Source organism: Ostrea edulis, chromosome 1 (assembly GCF_947568905.1).
Source record: "Ostrea edulis chromosome 1, xbOstEdul1.1, whole genome shotgun sequence".
Classification (NCBI taxonomy): Eukaryota; Metazoa; Mollusca; class Bivalvia; order Ostreida; family Ostreidae; genus Ostrea; species Ostrea edulis.
The window spans coordinates 7,939,543-7,957,649 of record NC_079164.1 but is presented as its reverse complement, the minus strand read 5'-3'; the positions used below and the strand labels follow the sequence as shown (position 1 = coordinate 7,957,649).

At 35.6% G+C, this 18,107-nt stretch overlaps 1 protein-coding gene across 1 annotated transcript; it reads right to left on the bottom strand.

Annotated features, from left to right (window-relative positions):
* Positions 1-11,258: 11,258 nt before the first annotated feature.
* On the bottom strand, positions 11,259-16,273 carry LOC130051182 (uncharacterized). Its single transcript, XM_056152563.1, has 2 exons — positions 16,175-16,273; positions 11,259-13,846 (listed from the first exon to the last, which is right to left on the bottom strand). Exon 2 carries the CDS (start codon positions 13,332-13,334, stop codon positions 12,504-12,506), a length of 831 nt encoding a protein of 276 aa, XP_056008538.1. The 5' UTR covers positions 13,335-13,846; positions 16,175-16,273; the 3' UTR covers positions 11,259-12,503.
* Positions 16,274-18,107: the final 1,834 nt, after the last annotated feature.

Below are 18,107 nucleotides of genomic sequence, written 5' to 3'. Positions count from 1 at the left end.
CCTTCATAAAATATGATACTTGTTTATTTCACAATTTGGTGTAAATATATCTTTCCTCGTCCTACATTAAGGAAGGAAAACGAAGATAATCATATAACTTCTTACCAAGACATCAAGACAAGCAGGAAAACGACAATACCCAAAGTACAAACTGATCCAATCAAAGCATATGATGTAGTTTCCCAATCATTCGTGTTCTCTTTAAAGTAAAAGTAGCAAAATGCTTTGCAGTATTTCCATTAACAAATTAGAGTATTGCATAGGTTCAGTAAAAAAGAAGTATTGGATTAGTGGCATGGATTATTGAATATGTTGTACATATATAACATCATATTTCAACAAGCACTGCTGCTAATTTTCCAAAAGAAAAATACTAATTTCGAAATCATATTTGGATGATTACTTTTGAAATTGAAAAATAAACATCATACTACCATCGACTTCGTCCGTCAAACAGCCATACTTTTTGTCGCATTTATCAATGGGGCATTCACACTCCGACAGACACAATCTACCATAGTATCCACGGACACAGGTCCCGCTACAGTTAACTCCGTATGCACCAAGCAGACACTCTAGAAAGAAATAAATATTGTAAATAATTGATTAATGAAAGATATGCGATATTACAATGCTTCGAGGCGAATTAAATAATCAAACTTTGATGGTAATATTTATCGAACTGAAAACTAGAGGACAATTTTATTTACCGACACAGGACCCGTTTTCATGTTGGTAATAGTTGAGACAGCATCTACATGTAGAAAAATACGTTTTCTGATTTAGAAACTACTATTCTCAGACTTTCAGAGGGAAAGTGGATAAAACTGAAATATATTCGCAAATTACCTTGCATCGCATGTTTCGCTGCATGCAGCTGTACAGAGAAGATACATAACTATCACGTGACATATCATTTGTCGCTGTATTTCCATCATTGTCTTAATAAAGGTGATTTGAATGGAAAATCATGTGTGTGTCAAACTCTGTGTGCGTTCAAGTCTACAAACACGTAATAGTATCCATGTATTGTCATTCACTGTCCACTTGAGACAAATTATTTCCCTTTCTCTTTTCGTGATATTACCTTGTATTTCCGGACACGTATATATCACTTTATTTCAATTAAACGTTAGTTCATAACTGTAATGAGGAGCGCTCTTTCACATCACTTCGCTATTCTATGGTCATGGGAATGATCTAAATTGTAAATCCGAACAGTAATTATGTGGAGTGCTGTTAGACGTGTTTTATGATACACAGAAAAACAAACGTGCATGCCATCTATCCTTCTGTGTTTTCAAAACCAGGGCCGGGTGTCACAAAATTGTCTTAATATTGTCATAAGATCAATCGTAAGAGTGTCTTAAGATCTGCCTGATGACAATCATAAGATACGGCAGAACCGTTTCACAAAATATCTTAATTTCAAAAAATCTTAACGTTGTTACATGTACATTTATACTGGTTACATTGTGAAATACCGTGTTTCCTTTATAATCTTTTAACTGCATGGATGAATTTAAATGTTACATGTAAATGAACCATTAAAGTATAATCAAATATAAATAGAAAGTTGAAATACTGCGATTTTAGGCATTTGTAATTATCTAATATATTTATAAAATTTGATACATTATACTTCTTTTTTAAATCATGTGACCTACACTTTAGTTCGTATTTCAAACGTTACATTCGAGTTCTGTACTATTTGATTTCAGAAATCGTGATACAAAAACTAAAACATTGAATATTTTGGTAGAAACACTATATCAAAGTCTGATATATTTTTCATTTTCTCCCCCCATTTCTTTCCTCCGAAAATCAAATAGTTGCTTAACTAATTTGAAATATAAAGAAAAAAGACAATCTATGATTGTTGCGTTTGTTACAAGTTAGCAACGCCGCACTTGTTTTTTTCAACAAAATAATATAAAAAAGGTATTCAGTAAACGAGGGTGTGGGTGGGTAGGGAAAACCAAAAACACAAATAACACTTACGCAGATTTATAACCAACGACGCATTAATCGAAGAAAACGCGTGTAATTATACGCGTGTTCCACTATACATGTACACTGGGCGCAAAGACTTTCCTGTGTGAAAAAGCATATAACTGAATGAAATGAAATAGTACGAAAACAATCCAAAACATAAAAACGTGAAGAATTGAATTCACCCAATACTGCTTTTGTGCCTACAAACAATAGATGAATGATATTGAAAGACGTTTAATTGTGACCACACAGCGGTTAGGAAGTCCGTGTGCATGCACTCGGGCAAATCGGTGTCAAAAGATTTAAGATGTTTATGAAACAATATCCAAACCTTTCAGTTGCTGAAATATCAGTATTGTTTGACAAGGTGGAGAAAAAAGACATTTGTTTTTAAGATGCTGTAAATTTAACAGAGTATGTCCGGTCGGATGAAGAAATGAACAAAAGTGGACAAGCTTAAAAAGCGAAAGCTGTGGGATATTCTAAACGAATATTGAGTTCATCGTAAAGAACGCATGTCGTGGTAGACGGAGCTTATTAATGATGTCCACATCCTCAATATAGTCTAACAGATTGTTTCTGTCCCTCAAACCAAGTTCTCTCCGGATAAGCTACCATTCTCTAACCACAACATAGTTCAGTATAGACTTAGGACAAGTATCTGGATGCAAGGTGAAGAAAACGAACAGTGATCAATCTCATAATTCCTACAAGCAATACAAAATAGATAGTTGGGTAAACACGGACCCCTGGACACACCAGGCGGCCGTTTCACTAACCGATCGTAGATCGTAAACGTAGACTTAAATGTGGACGTAGCACGTACGACCGTTTCACTAAAAGTTACGATTTGCAATTTACGATCAATATTGATCGTAACCCTACGAGTGGTCTAGGGCTATCGTAAGTGCTCCTACATGCACGTAAATGAGCAATATGGCCGCCATGCTGGCCCGCCTGAGATCATTTTGTGGTAGTATTTACCTGACTGAGTTTGTTTATACTTTGTAGGAAGAAAACAATCACAATGACTTGCAGTCTGCTTTTGCACAAAAATATTGTACAGTCCGAGCCCGAATCTTAAATCAATTAGAGTTGTCCTTCTTTGTTACGCACAACCACAGAAATGCCAGTCTCACAGGGGTCAAGCCCGTTTTGGGCCCGGGCTCTGTGATACCACAAATATAATAAATTCATTGTATCACAGAGTTCGGGTCCAAAACGGGCCTAGTCCTTTGACCAGTCTGCTGAAATAAATGTAAAGGCAATGAATTCATATTTTAAAAAGTGAGGAGGGGGGGGGGTGTAGTCCATATATCAAACTTTGCATGTAATGATAACGAGAAGTTGAACAGTTGTTAGAAAAGTAGTATGGGGAGATGGGTTATTGCTACATGTGCCTGCATCACCGTTAGTGTACATGTATATTTATCATTAGGCAAAATTCAAGTAATTCTCATAGACATGTTCAGAAATTAAGTTTCTTTAGAAACAATTGATTTAAACCCGAGACGTTGCGATTCGACGTACTCAGCTATTGTTTTCGTCAGATCAATACCTTTGATGCAACTGATTAACTGCATAATACATGCACATTCGAATGATAAACATTACACATGTTAAGGAAAATATGATAATAACATGATTTGGTAATGGGAAAGGGGTTAAAATCCTAATTTTGCAAGTGGAACGTTTCTGTAGTTTTATGAAGGTCGTTAAAAATTAAACATACAAACTAGACCTATATGTATACACAGAAAAGGGATGGGTCATTATCGGATCCTTGGGGTTTCGACCCCTTGTTATAAAATGCAATCCCGTGGAGATACGGGTTAGAATAGGTCCTCAGTACCTCTTGCTTGTCGTAAGAGGCGACTAAATGAGGCGGTCCTCCGGGTGAGACTACAAACTCCCTCCCTGCTCAATGGCCGTAAGCGTCGAGTATAGGCCTAAATTTTGCAGCCCTTCACTGGCAGTGCAATATCAAAAATGATTTTTAATAAATGATCTGGAATATACATCATCACGTAAAGAAGGAAGTTAACATGCCTAAACGGAAAAAAATATATAAAATACAAACGCATGGGGTAAATAAATTTCAAGTCATTTAAGGAACAAATTGAGCCCATGATTTGTTTGAAATTTATACAAATAAGTGGATAGATATGTCATTAGTGTTATATCGTAATTTACAACAATGATTAAACGCCGGAGTTCATGTATATATCCATGGTTTGATGCAGGATACAATTTCGTATACTTGTGTGCAATTTTATTTTCATTTTATTATCATTTTTTTTTAATCCTTTGAACATATTTTACTTGACATTTAAAATTCTAAAATGTAAATCTTTTATGTTATTTCTTATATATAATTTTTCCCAAAATTTTAGTTACATGAAAGTCAATAAAAATTATCCTATCAATTGTTTTTAAAAAAAAAACATTCTAGGAATTTTCTTTACGTTACACTAGAGATCGGGCCCAACATTTCCATTATTTTTGTTGACAACTTGCATGGGTTACTGCAGACGATGAGGATATGTTTAAAACCATGAGAATAAAATGAATGGATATTTCTTTCCATGGTAGGATTAATTTTAAATCTACCTCCATAGAGAAAAGAGTTCTAAAAAGTCAGACGTAGATCGTAATCGTAAGTGTTACGACTACGATAAGTTTCGTGAAACGCTCGTATACGTGCGAGTCAAATGATCTTAAACGTAATCGTACGTTTACGATCTACGATCGGTTAGTGAAACGGCCGCCAGAGGCGGGATCAGGTGCCTAGGAGGAGTAAGCATCCCCTGTTGACCGGTCACACAGAATTAAGATTCCTAACAATCTTAAGATTATCTTAAGATATAACAGTTTTGTGAAACAGCTACATGTATGTTGGATCTTATGACAAATTTTGGTCTTAAGAACTCACCAAAAAACAGCTCAAATGAAGTCTTAAGAACCAATAAGCTAACAATAATCTCAAATTGGCCACTATAAAACGATTTGAAAATATACTTAGCTGCGTGATTATTAAAAGTTGAGAATTTATGTGCTCGCGAGAACGATTTTGCGTTGTTGTTGTTGTTTTTTTTTAATGTTGGAAGCGGCCAAATGAAGCTCTTTTGTATCAAAGGATAGAAAACGAATACATAGTGACATGTAGATAAAAAATTAATAATTTGTATATTCTGATCGTCTACTTTTTGATTGTATAAGAACATGGCAAATTATGGATAGCAATAAGAAACGCGGACAGAATAAGTGTGTGATGTATCGATGACGTTTTGTCTATCAACAATAATATCTTTCATTCATGCAAGGTGAAGATAACGAACAGTGATCAATCTCATAACTCCTACAAGCAATACAAAATAGATAGTTGGGCAAACACGGACCCCTGGGCACACCAGAGGTGGGATCAGGTGCCTAGGGGGAGTAAGCATCCCCTGTTGACCGGTCACACACACCGTGAGCCCCATATCCTGATCAGGTAAACGGAGTTATCCGCAGTCAAAATCAGTGTGTCAAGAACGGCTTAACAATCGGTATGAAACACGTCAGACAGCATTTGACCCAATGCGAGGTTGTATTGACGAACTAGATCGTTATAACGATCATAGAATTTGCGAAATGCTGACTTCAATCGAGACTGTTGAAATCCCTGTACCATCAATATATGTCGATTTGATATATCCCCGCGAGCTCGAAATAAAGGACACCACAGAGTCGTCCACTTCTGCTTCATACTTAGATATTTTATTGAAAGTAGACATTAACGGCAAACTGACAACTCAACTGTATGACAAATGGGATGATGTCAGCTTCCCCATCGTCAACTTCCCATATTTATGTAGCAATATTCCATTATCACCTGCATATGGTGTTTATATATCTCAACTGATCCGATATGCAAGAGCTTGTTCTGGGTATAGTCAGTTTTTAAACCGAGGTAAGCTACTGACAAACAAGTTGATGGTACAGGGGTTTCATCAGTCTCGATTGAAGTCAGCAGTTCGATAATTCTATGGTCGTTATAAAGATCTAGTTCGTCAATACAACCTCACATTGGGTCAAATACTGTCTGATGTGTTTCATACCGATTGTTAAGCCGTTCTTGGCACACTGATTTTGACTGCGGATAACTCCGTTTACCTGATCAGGATATAGGGCTCACGGTGGGTGTGACCGGTCTACAGTGGATGCTTACTCCTCCTAGGCATCTGATCCCACCTCTGGTGTGTCCAGGGGTCCGTGTTTGCCCAACTATCTATTGTGTATTGCTTATAGGAGTTATGAGATTGATCACTGTTCGTTATCTTCACTTTACATGAGGAGGTCATTGTCATTGAAGAATTGAAAGTGAGATCTGATACTATGTTAAGGTTATTTAGGGAGAGTGGTGTGAAAGCTGAAAGTGGAGTACAGACATTTGCAGACAATTTCAATACGTAAGCAATATATTGTATAAAGGTTATGAATTTCCTACTCTTTCGACGGAATAAATGTTCAACTACTGGGAAAATTATTAAATAAAAAAAAAACTGACGGAAGAATGTAGAACACAGTTAATCATGTATACGTTATGCAAGCCTCGTTTATGCTTCAAATCTATTTCGGTATTGCAAATTAAACGAATTTAAAAAGTTTAACACTGCAGTAAAACAAAATGATATGTATTTCTGACTCGCGTAGTTTTAGATTTTAAGAACACATGACTGAAAATGGATTAATAATCAGGAAAAAATATTGATGATCATTTGATTACGAATGGGTCCGGTAATAGGATCCAAAAAAATGCTGGGGGAAATCCCTGATTTTAAAGTCATTGCCTTGTAAAAAACGAGCCTCAGAAATAATAGGACGCATAAGAAGCAAACTTATTTCTCTGCCGAATTACAATACTTGTCTAAAAGATTTCTATTTCCTCCCATAATCGATGACAACACTACTAGATCATGTTAATTTTTAAATTTCTATGTATAGAACGGCGTACTCGATATAAAAAAGGAGGAGTGGATAAAAGCAAACAAAAACTAATATATTGTGTGTTTACGTTTATTACAGATAATTTGCCACTAGAAACCGGACGTGGGAGGAAATGAAAAAGTAGTACAATGTTAGGGTAGCCCCATCCTCACGTGACTTATCAATATCAATGGTTGAAAGTGGAAAAAAAAAATGTATTAATTACCACTCAATATAGCTCAATATAGCTTAATTTAATCAATAACCAAGAAAATATATGTGTTGCCACCTTTTTAAGATGTCAACATACAAAAACAGAAGTTTTGGTCAACATAAGAAAACCACACATTTTCGTAAAACAGAATAATAAAGTATACACAAAATCTTGTTAAATGACAAATCTTTAATTGTCAACAGTTTAGAAAAAAAATGCAAAGATATAAATGCATACCTCTTATCCTTAGATGAAGTTGACTCCAATTTTCGGCACTCTGTTTTTCCCTAAAAAAAAGCTCTAGCAAGTATATTGTTATTTTGGATTTCAAACATTTCGGTTGCACATCACTGAAGTGACATTATTTGTTGAAATGCGCATCTGGTGCATCAAAATTGATACCGTATAAGTTTTATATAAATATGTATAAATAAATTGTAGAAATTAGGGAAATCGTTGTATAATAGGCATACAGTAGATGAAATACCAGCATAGGAGTTATTGCCCTTGATAACATTTTTCTTCGTTACAATTGATTGATTATCTATAGAAAATATAAACTTTTTCACTATCAATAGTTTACGAAATCTTAAAATTTTCCAGTGAATAAAACTCCTTTGAAAGATACATTTCTATTATGCACAAAGTTTAATTCAATAAAGATTTCTGCAAAAACCTATGACATCACATGAGAATCAATCTACATATGTACCTTAAGTCAAGAAGTGAAAAGTTTTATAAATTCATAATTTATCTGCATACATTGTACTTCTGTAAAAGTTAAAGGGAATCCTTGGGGACATAAAATTTAAACAGTGTTCTGTAGAATCTACTAACAAATGATATTCAATTTTGAATTTTATATGCATTTTATAGAATTAACTTATAATTAGATAAAAATATATCATTTTTGAATTTCCATTTACGAATTTCATAGAAATATGGAAAACATAATGAGATTAACATATGAAGCCATCTTAGAAACGAAATGCTAATAACATATTTAATTTTATCACATGTTTACTCCTTTATCAAGAGTGGATATCACTCATTGTGTATATTTTCGTTATAATACTGTTTTTCTACGCCGTGACGTCACAAATGTAGGTAAATTTTACTGTCTGTTTTCAAACATTAGAGAATGATATTCCGAATAATACTGTTGCAAAGATCGATTAGGGTCTGCCATAAGAATTAATGACAGTTGCAGCGGGAATCTTTGGGGACTAAGAATTAAAAAAAACATCAACCAGTGTTTGGAAACAAATAGCCTACTTAACAAATTAAGTGAAAATAACATACCTTCTAACCAAATTATGCAGATTATGCCACAAAAATATTCAACCAATCAATAACTACAGCGGTTTAAATGAAACTCACAGAAATATTTCGACAATTCTTTCAAATTAAACAGCTTTACAGTAATCTGGATCTGCTACTCGGTTTCAATTCATTTTAAATATTACTGCCTTTCGATAACATTGGCACCACAAACACCGCAATATATGTCAGAGGGGGAGTCCAAAACAAATACAACAATAGATGTCAGAAGGGGAGTCCAAAACAAACACAACAATAAATATCAGAGGCGGAGTCCAAAACCAACACAACAATAAATGTCAGAGGAGGTATCTAAAACAAACATAGCAATATATCTCAAAGGAGGCGTCCAAAACCTTGTGAGTGGTAACATGATGGATGGAAAATAATTGTTATCATCGAAACTCCAATGACTGACTTGATACAAATCAGTAATGAAATAGTTCAACTAAAGAATTAAATGTTAAACATGGTAATAATGTATACCGTGCTTTTTAAAACTTTATTCAACAATTCAAAAACTCTTCTCAAACATGATTTGTTTGTGTCTTGTAGAAGGCACGTATCGCTTTCTGTGTAACAGTTTTAACATGATTTGTTTGTGCTTGTAGCAGGCACGTATTTCTTTATGTGTAACAGTGTTGAGGTGACAGTTACGTAGTGTTATGCTACTGTGAAGGCCGAACAGTAACAATGTAAATACGGTGCAAGTCGATAAGTAACCAGCTTAACTTATTTCCGATTGAGATCCACCTCTTCTTTTTCGATGTAACTGTCCCTAGTGTCAGGGTCTTTTCCATTGATCCACTCCTCAACTTCTTTGTCAGACCGGAAATGACATCCACGGATATCCTTTACAAGCTTGGGAATAGGAAGAAGTCGCTAAGAGCTAGGTCAGGTGAATAGGCAGGATGTGGTATTAATTTATACCCGTTTCTCTCTATACAGCATCCTTTGCAACTTTGCAACTTTGCAAGTGTGGACTCTCGGGTTGTCCTGTTGCAGCAAAACACATTTAGAGAGTTTACCTCGGCGTTTTTCACGGATGGCGGTTCTCAGCTGGTGTAGCAAGTTTGCAAAGTGCACTTCAGTTATTGTACTTTTCTGGGGTAAACGTTCAACATAATAAAGCCTTTTGCATCCCAAAATACTGTGGCAATCACTTTGCCAAGCAGATGGTTGCGTCTTGAACTGCTTTGACCTCGGGAACATAGGCCCTACCCACTGAGGACTCTGAGCTTTATTTTCTGGCTCATAATAATGAACCCAAGTCTCATCTACAGTCACCAGACGCAAAGGAAAATCATATGTTGACCTAAAACGGTTCAAAAAGGTGCTGAATACTAATACTGCGGTTGCTATTTGCTCATCGCAAAGGGATTTGGGGACCCAACGGGCTGTTAGCTTGCGCATACCTAAACCATCAAGTAAGATTGTTGATACGGTACCATGTGAAATGCCTAATGCCAGCGCTATTTCATCTTTCTGAAATCGTTATCAGAATATACCAGATCCCGAGGTTTTTTTTTTTTTTTTTTTTTTTTTTTTTTTACACATTTCTTCATCGGTGGCATCCAGTGGGCGTACAGACCTGGCTTCATCTTATAAAGACGTTCTACTGCGTTTGAATCCCCTTTCCCAGAATTTAACCTAAGCATAAGATGATGCAGAAGACCCTAAAACATTTACATAAACAATGCATGAAAATCGTGACCGTCTCAGTCAATCGGAAATGAGATAGGCTGGTTACTTATTGAGTCTCCCTTGTAGAAAACCGGAACTGGTGGTTAACATTTCATAAAAAAAATATCCCATGATTGGCATGTTTTCTATCCCGAGCCAAGGCTGAGGGATAGAAAACACACAACTCGTTTGATATAAATTATATCAAACCACAAACTATGGCAAATACTATATCAAAGTATTAAAAATAACAGGCCAAAAAAGTTGGACAGCTTTTAAAGGCCAAATACTGGAGGGTCGTTCACCATGGACACTTTCCTCCGCTTTTCTCAAACAAGGCCCAACATCCACAGCCTGGAAAGAGAGATGGACAGGGACGGCATGTATTTTCACGTTTTGAGGAAGGGGTCCAAAATTTCCAAATGCAGACAATTTGTCAAAATTAAAACCTGCCTGTAATATTTGAGCAAATAGCAGTTGTATGGTTTTTTTCTATAATAAATGTTTTAATTTTTTTTTAAATATATTCAGTGTCCCTGCAACAGACGACCTGTTGGAACACAAAGATCCTTAAGCACTATCGTCTGTGACATTAGGTAGGAATATAGTTATACATCTACAGAATTTGTATATGCACCCTCTCCCCCGTAATAAATGATTCGGAGACATATCGTTTTAATCTATCAGTCTGCCTGTTTGTCTATGAGAAATGAACTTCCACAGGCCATAACGTTTGAAAGGGGACAATGATAGGGTTGTCATGTACTCAAGATCCTTGTGGAAAGATCTTTCCGGTAGAACTTGTAATCTGCTATTCAAGGGCAACGATGTTTGACAATCACATCTCACAATTATCTTTCATACGCTGTAATAGTGTGTGCGATTCTAGAAGTGGATATCTCATTTAATACCATACAAAACGGTAGAATTTAAACTAAATGAATGTTTCTACAACATTCAAAATTTTCATTTTAGCTAATTACAACTGTCATAAACAATAGTGCATGCAGTTGCGTTTTTATAACTTGCAAGATTTTAACCAATAACAAATATACAGTTGTTTTTGTATTCATTTTCTTTTATGTACTAAAATATTTTGAGAAAAATAAACCACCAATATACATGTAATGTTAACAAATGTGTTTAATTTTTATTAGTATAATAATTAATGATAATTAGTTACATAAATAATATTTGTTTGATTTATATTGAGTTACAAAATACTCAAGAGGCACAAAGCAAAACAACACATAAGGTTTGTGACTTGATTCATATGAAAGGTGAAGATAACGAACAGTGATCAATCCCATAACTCCTATAAAGGTGAAAATAACGAACAGTGATCAATTTCATAACTCCTATAAAGGTGAAGATAACGAACAGTGATCAATCTCAGAACTCCTATAAAGGTGAAGATAACGAACAGTGATCAATCCATAACTCCTATAAAAGGTGAATATAACGAACAGTGATCAATCCCATAACTCCTATAAAAGGTGAATATAACGAACAGTGATCAATCCCATAACTCCTATAAAAGGTGAAGATAACGAATAGTGATCAATACCACAACTCCTATAAAGGTGAAGATAACGAACAGTGATCAATTCCATACCTCCTATAAAAGGTGAAGATAACGAACAGTGATCAATTCCATAACTCCTTTAAGGAATGCAAATAGAAAGTTGGACAAACACGGACCTCTGGATACACAAGATGTAGGATCAGGTACCTAGGAGAAGTGAACATGTACTGCCGACCGGTAACACCCGACATGACTCCCATAAGTCGTATATTGAATTAATTTCACCACTAAATTAAATTTCAACAACTCACTGTTTAGGAATACAAAGTTAATGAGCAAGAATCCAGAACAATAAAATATTGATATGATATAGAAATTATATAAACATAGAAAATCAAGATGAACTGACTGCTAAATTGAACACGTAATTGAGAAGTGATGAAACAGCGAAGACTAATTTGCAGAATACATAGGGTAATTCCAGTTAGCAGCGTGTGATAATAATGAAATTTGATTATAGATCTAAAAACTACCAAATACATGTATATTGACCTTCCTATAAAAAAGAGCATGACACATAGTCGGTTTCTATGTTACATCAAATGTGATTGTCGGAGCTGGCATTGCTACCCCCAAACATTGAAACCAACAGATTTTCGGCAACAGTATTTACTTCATATCGTCAATGGCGCTAACTACGGAAATACTAAGTGGCCCGTCAAATTCCTCATTTGTAATGAAAACTTCAACTGACAATATACTGGATCTAATGCTGGTGTCATCCTGTTCTCACATCGCTTAATTGTACTCGCCTGATCGCCCGGGAGGAAGTCTTGCACCAGATTCTTCCGTGTACATGTATATCTGAGGATTTACTTCTTCATGTCTTTTATCATTTTGAACTACGAGATCATCGTCTTCATCGGGCTTTGCACTGTCTACTGTTTCTTTATTTGCTTCATTAGAACGCTTTCTGTTTTCGTCCTCTTTGCCATGGTTAGAACAACATAGTTCATCCATTTTTTCGTTGATAACCACGTTTGACAAAATACTTTCATCTTCTGATGAGTGTCCAGTTATACTCCATAAGCCTTCTGTCAAACCGCATGCACGCGGAGATAAAGCTTCTGTTTTTCTTAGAGGTAGACTTATCTCCTCTGATGTTGTCTTTAAGAGACCTTTATCAGCATCGTTTTTCATTATCATTTCTATCATTAGTTGAGAGTTATCTATATGCACATTTATTGTTTCGTCTATCAAACTTTGGCGAATATCTTCTTTCTGTGAAAGCGTCCTCTCTTTCTCCGGCAAAAGCTCCTTATCATGACTCACACTAATAAGATCATACTCATTTCCTATGTTATTGGAACTGTGACCTATTATTGAAGATAATTCAACTGATTTCAACAGCGATCCGTGAAAATTACTACGAAGAGACAACACATGATATGCTGTGCTTCTATCGAAATGTTCATATTCCACTTCTTCGACATCGTAACCACTGATTTCTGTACCGTGAGGTGAGATGGCAACAGTAGAAGATGGAATATCGTTATCATTCCCTCTTGTCATTTCCGGTTGGTTCTCAGAACGTTGTAGACCAGTATAGTTGTGTTGTACTTGTAACATTGATATTTCACCGTCCGTCTCACTGGCCAATGCGTTTCTACGTCTCTCATATATTTTCCTGTTGATTTGCTTTGAAGAGAAAAAAATATATTAAATCAGATTAAATGAGGTGTAATCACATCTCGATTAGTCCCTATCTTATTTGTAGTTTGTTCTTATTTCTATAAATTGATGTTAATAATTGTCCGTTTATCATACCTGAAGGTCTGGAGTTCAACTGGTCAATCTCTAGGTTTGAAGAGCTTCTTTTAGAAAACCTTAATGACACAAAACATACATTATGACGGAGTTTCAAATCTATTTCTTTTTGCTAAAAGATATATAAAATGGAGGATGGAGTTTATAAATGGATGCGTCGTATTTTATATAACATTTTGTTTCTTCTCGTCCTTTCTTCTAACATTACCACGCCTTCCAGTAAAACAGTAGACCGACAACACTCAGGGTCGTGATGGCTCCTATGAAAATGTACGCCATATTTGTCCATTGATCATTGGTATCTTTTTGTCCGCCTTTGGGTAAAAAAATATATTATGTATATATTTGATTTAACAGAGGTAGGTAGTGTTTTTCTCTCATAGCGTTTTACATTTAGTATAATTTTGTAGAATTATATTTTAAGCCAATCATTGTTTTTTTCTAATGAAGGGAAGAACCGTTACAATGTCTATACTTTTATCCATTTTATTTAATAAGTGAAAAACAGTTAGTAATGAAAAAGTTAAGATATTTAACAGTGATTTATCTCCGAATTCCTATAAAGAATTCAAAATTAAGAGCTGGGCAAAGACAGATACTTCGAAATACTAGAAATAAGATCAGATGCATAAAAGGGGTAAGCATCCTCTGTTAACCGCTTACACCAGTCGTGGGCCCTATATCTTGATCAGGTAAGCTATACTTAAGATGTAAAGAACAGCCTAGCAATTGAAACACGTCAGACAACATTTGACTTAATGACAGGTTGTATTTACAAATCAATTGTGATAACGACCATAGAAGTTTCGAAATGCTGACTTTACACCGGACTGCTGAAACCCGTATAACATCAACTTATTTGTCAGTAGCATGCCTCGATTTGAAAACAGATCATATGCATAACACCATAAGTAGGTGTTATTGGAATATTGCTACATAAAAATGGGAAGTTGACATTTGAGAAGCTGAAATCACCTCCTTTGTCATATAGCGTTGCTTTTAGTTAGCCGTTGATATGTTCAATAAATATCGAAACATGAAGCAGATATGGAAGACTTTGTGGAGTCTTTTATTTCGAGTTCCCTGGAATATATCGAATCGAAATAGGAATGAAAATGAATATTGTTGAGAGATAAACCGTCGTCTATATATATAAATATCGATTTGAAGGCAGCAGCAATCTATCTTTTTCTTTTCATGTAGAGACACTTGAATTAATTCCGCTTCAAAATACCGAACTTTAATGGTTACACGTGTAAAAGAAATCATAAGTTCAAAATCCAAAGTTAGATCTACATTGCTTACTATATTTTCTGATTCAACATGCCGGTTATATGCATATGTAAATAAATAAATAAATGAATGTTTATTCGGTATACATACAAACATACATACATAAATACCAAGGATAACCCCTGAAAGCTCGAAAGCTTATTTCTAATGGGGTCCTTTAATATACAGATGTTTGCGCTAGGGGGTCATTTATGTGGGAGGAAACCGGAGTATCCGGAGGAAACCCACGTGTCCGAGCGGGCGACCGTCATACCCTCTCACATACAACTACTGTCTATCACGGGGATCGAACTCGGGTCGCAGCGGTGAGAAGCCAGAGCGCAACCTCTGCGTTGCTTTAAAAGGCATTGAAAGGTCATGATACTGTTGGTTATTTGAACCTTAAATTTTCAGCGCAACCCTCGTCTTTATCAAGAAAAACAGTCAACACGAGTCAACAGTATATATTGATTGGTACCGTATAAGTTTTACATTGAAGTCACCATTTTGCAAATTCTATGGTCGTTATAACGATTTAGTTCGTCAATACAACCTATCATTGGGTCAAATGCTGTCTGACATATTTCATACCGATTGTTAGGCCGTTCTTGGCACACTGATTTTGACTACGGATAACTCCGTTTACCTGTTTAGGATATAAGGCTCATGGCGGGTGTGTCTGGTCGACAGGTGGTGCTTACTCTTCTTATGCACCTGATCCCAGTCGTATGAATTACTCTTCTATTGAAAAAAAAAAGATTACCATCACTTGTGTCTACGTCCGTTGGACAGCCATACTTTATGTCGCATTTGTCATTAGAACATTCACACTCTGACAGACAGAATCTACCATAATATCCACGGACACATGTTCCGCTACAGTTAACTCCGTGTGTACCAAGCGGACACTCTACAAATATATATACTGTAAATGATTAATAAAGAAAGGATGTGCGATATGTCAGTATTTGACCACAGTTTATACAGTCAATCTTTGATGATAATGATGACATCCAAAGAGAATAACAGTCTACAGGTAACAGAGAATCAGACAAAAAATAATGAAAGATGTTTACCGACACAGGATTCATTTTACGTTTGTAGTAGTTCAGGCAGCATCTGCAGAAATATTCGGGAAAAAAACATGCAATGTGACTATAGAAGTCTACATTTACTGCATATCAATACTGGAATGTAACTCATACAATAGAGAATAGCAATGAAAATAAAATATACCTATTATCACATTTCTCGCTAGCTACAATGCTAGAGAATAGAAATGAAAATATGTAACTAACATTATCATTATCACACTTCTCCCTATCTACAGTGGTAGAGAATAGTAATAAAAATATGTTACTAACATATACCTATTATCACACTTCTTGCTAGATACAGTTGCAGAGAATAGACAGATAATCAGCTGAAATGAAATCCACCAACATCTGTCGACCATTGTCACGTTTAAGGTATTTTAAATAGAATTAGGTGTTAATATAAAGCTTTGATTAAAGACTTTCGTATATGAAGTTACAGAAATACATGCATGCGATGTCACTAATATATATGACACACTAATTGCATGCAAAATATTTCCCTTCCTCATAGTGTAATGAGAATAGTAGTTGGGTTTACTTGGACTCTCTACCATTTGCAGTTTTACGGAAATACATCGTTTGTACTTCCGTTTATGATAGCTTTATTCCATGCTATTTCCCTGTTACATCCTCATCACGTGTACTTTGATTTAGAAGTGATTTTAATTGCTATTGACGTTCACACGTATAATGCAGTGAGTTTAAAGTTGATGAATTGTGTTATTTACTTGTAATTGACGTGGATTCAGATTAATATCAGATGAGAATGAAACTTTGTTGTAAGTATGCAAGGTGAAGATAACGAACATTGATCGATCTCATAACCCCTACAAGCAATACAAAAATAGATAGTTGGGCAAACACGGACCCCTGGACACACCAGAGGTGGGATCAGGTGCCTAGGAGGAGTAAGGATCCACTGTTGACCTGTCACACCCGCCGTGAGCCCTATATCCTGATCAGGTAAACGGAATTGTCCGCAGTCAAAAGCAGTGTGCCAGGAACGGTATGAAACACGTCAGACAGCATTTGACCCAATGTGAGGTTGTATTGTCGAACTAGATCGTTGTAACGACCATAGAATTTGCGAAATGCTGACTTCAATCGAGACTGTTGAAATCCCTGTACCTTCAACTTGTTTGTCAGTAGCTTACCTCGATTTAAAAACTGACTATATGCAGAACAAGCTCTTGCATATCGAATCAGTTGAGATATATAAACACCATATGCAGGTGATAATGGAATATGGAATGTGTATGTGGATAATGATTTAATTGATAAAGTGTTAATTTTGCCGTCAAAGTTGTTGCTTAAGGTGGTAAAACTAGGTGGTGACTATCTAACATTTCCCACTACCCAAAGGCAACTCTATTTTCTTTCAAAATTAATAAGAATATTCATATGTTTACAGATTTTCTACTTTCGCGGCAACACTACACTTTATCTAGGCGAAGAAGTGAAGATAACAATCAATTAAAAATGACTTAGGTTAAATGTACTTTTTATGGATATGGCTACAAAGAAGAAATATATTTAATCTCGGGCGAGTGAAATAAAGGAATTGCTGTCGAGAAAAACTACGTTAATGCAGTTGCAAACTCGTATACCCCTTTGGCATAATACTTGGCATAAAAGCTGTCTCTTTCCAACTATTAGCGTTTAGTCCTTCGATGAATTCTAGTTTTTGTTTAAAGTTATAGGAAACAAATCCTATAAGGGCAAACATGTACATTTTAGTACATGTTACAGAGAAACTAAGGGTGAGGCAATGTACGAAAGGATCAGAAAATGGTGTAGGTGTCCAAGGACATAACCTCAACTAGGAGTCGTTGAAAGTTGTACTTGGTCAAAGCATCTTATTTTTGTTGGTGCAGGAAAGATAACTTTGAGAGACTAGCTCTTTAGAGATGACTGACTGAATGCAGAAGACATACATCGAACACAATGGGGAGATTTATGTCAAAGTTCAGCTCAACCATACGTCTAGGTAACCTTGATGCAAGTTAAAGACAACGAACATCGATCAATTTCACAAATCAAAGAATACAAACACGGGGTAGAGTCAGGTTTGGGTGTTTCTGAGGAGGAAGTATCTACCTGGAATCGGAAAACAAAGTAATCCATTGTGAAAATCAGCGTGAAAAAAAATTGATCCATCAATTGGTATTAAAACGCCAGACAGTCTCTGCAGCCCAGTTGAGCTAAG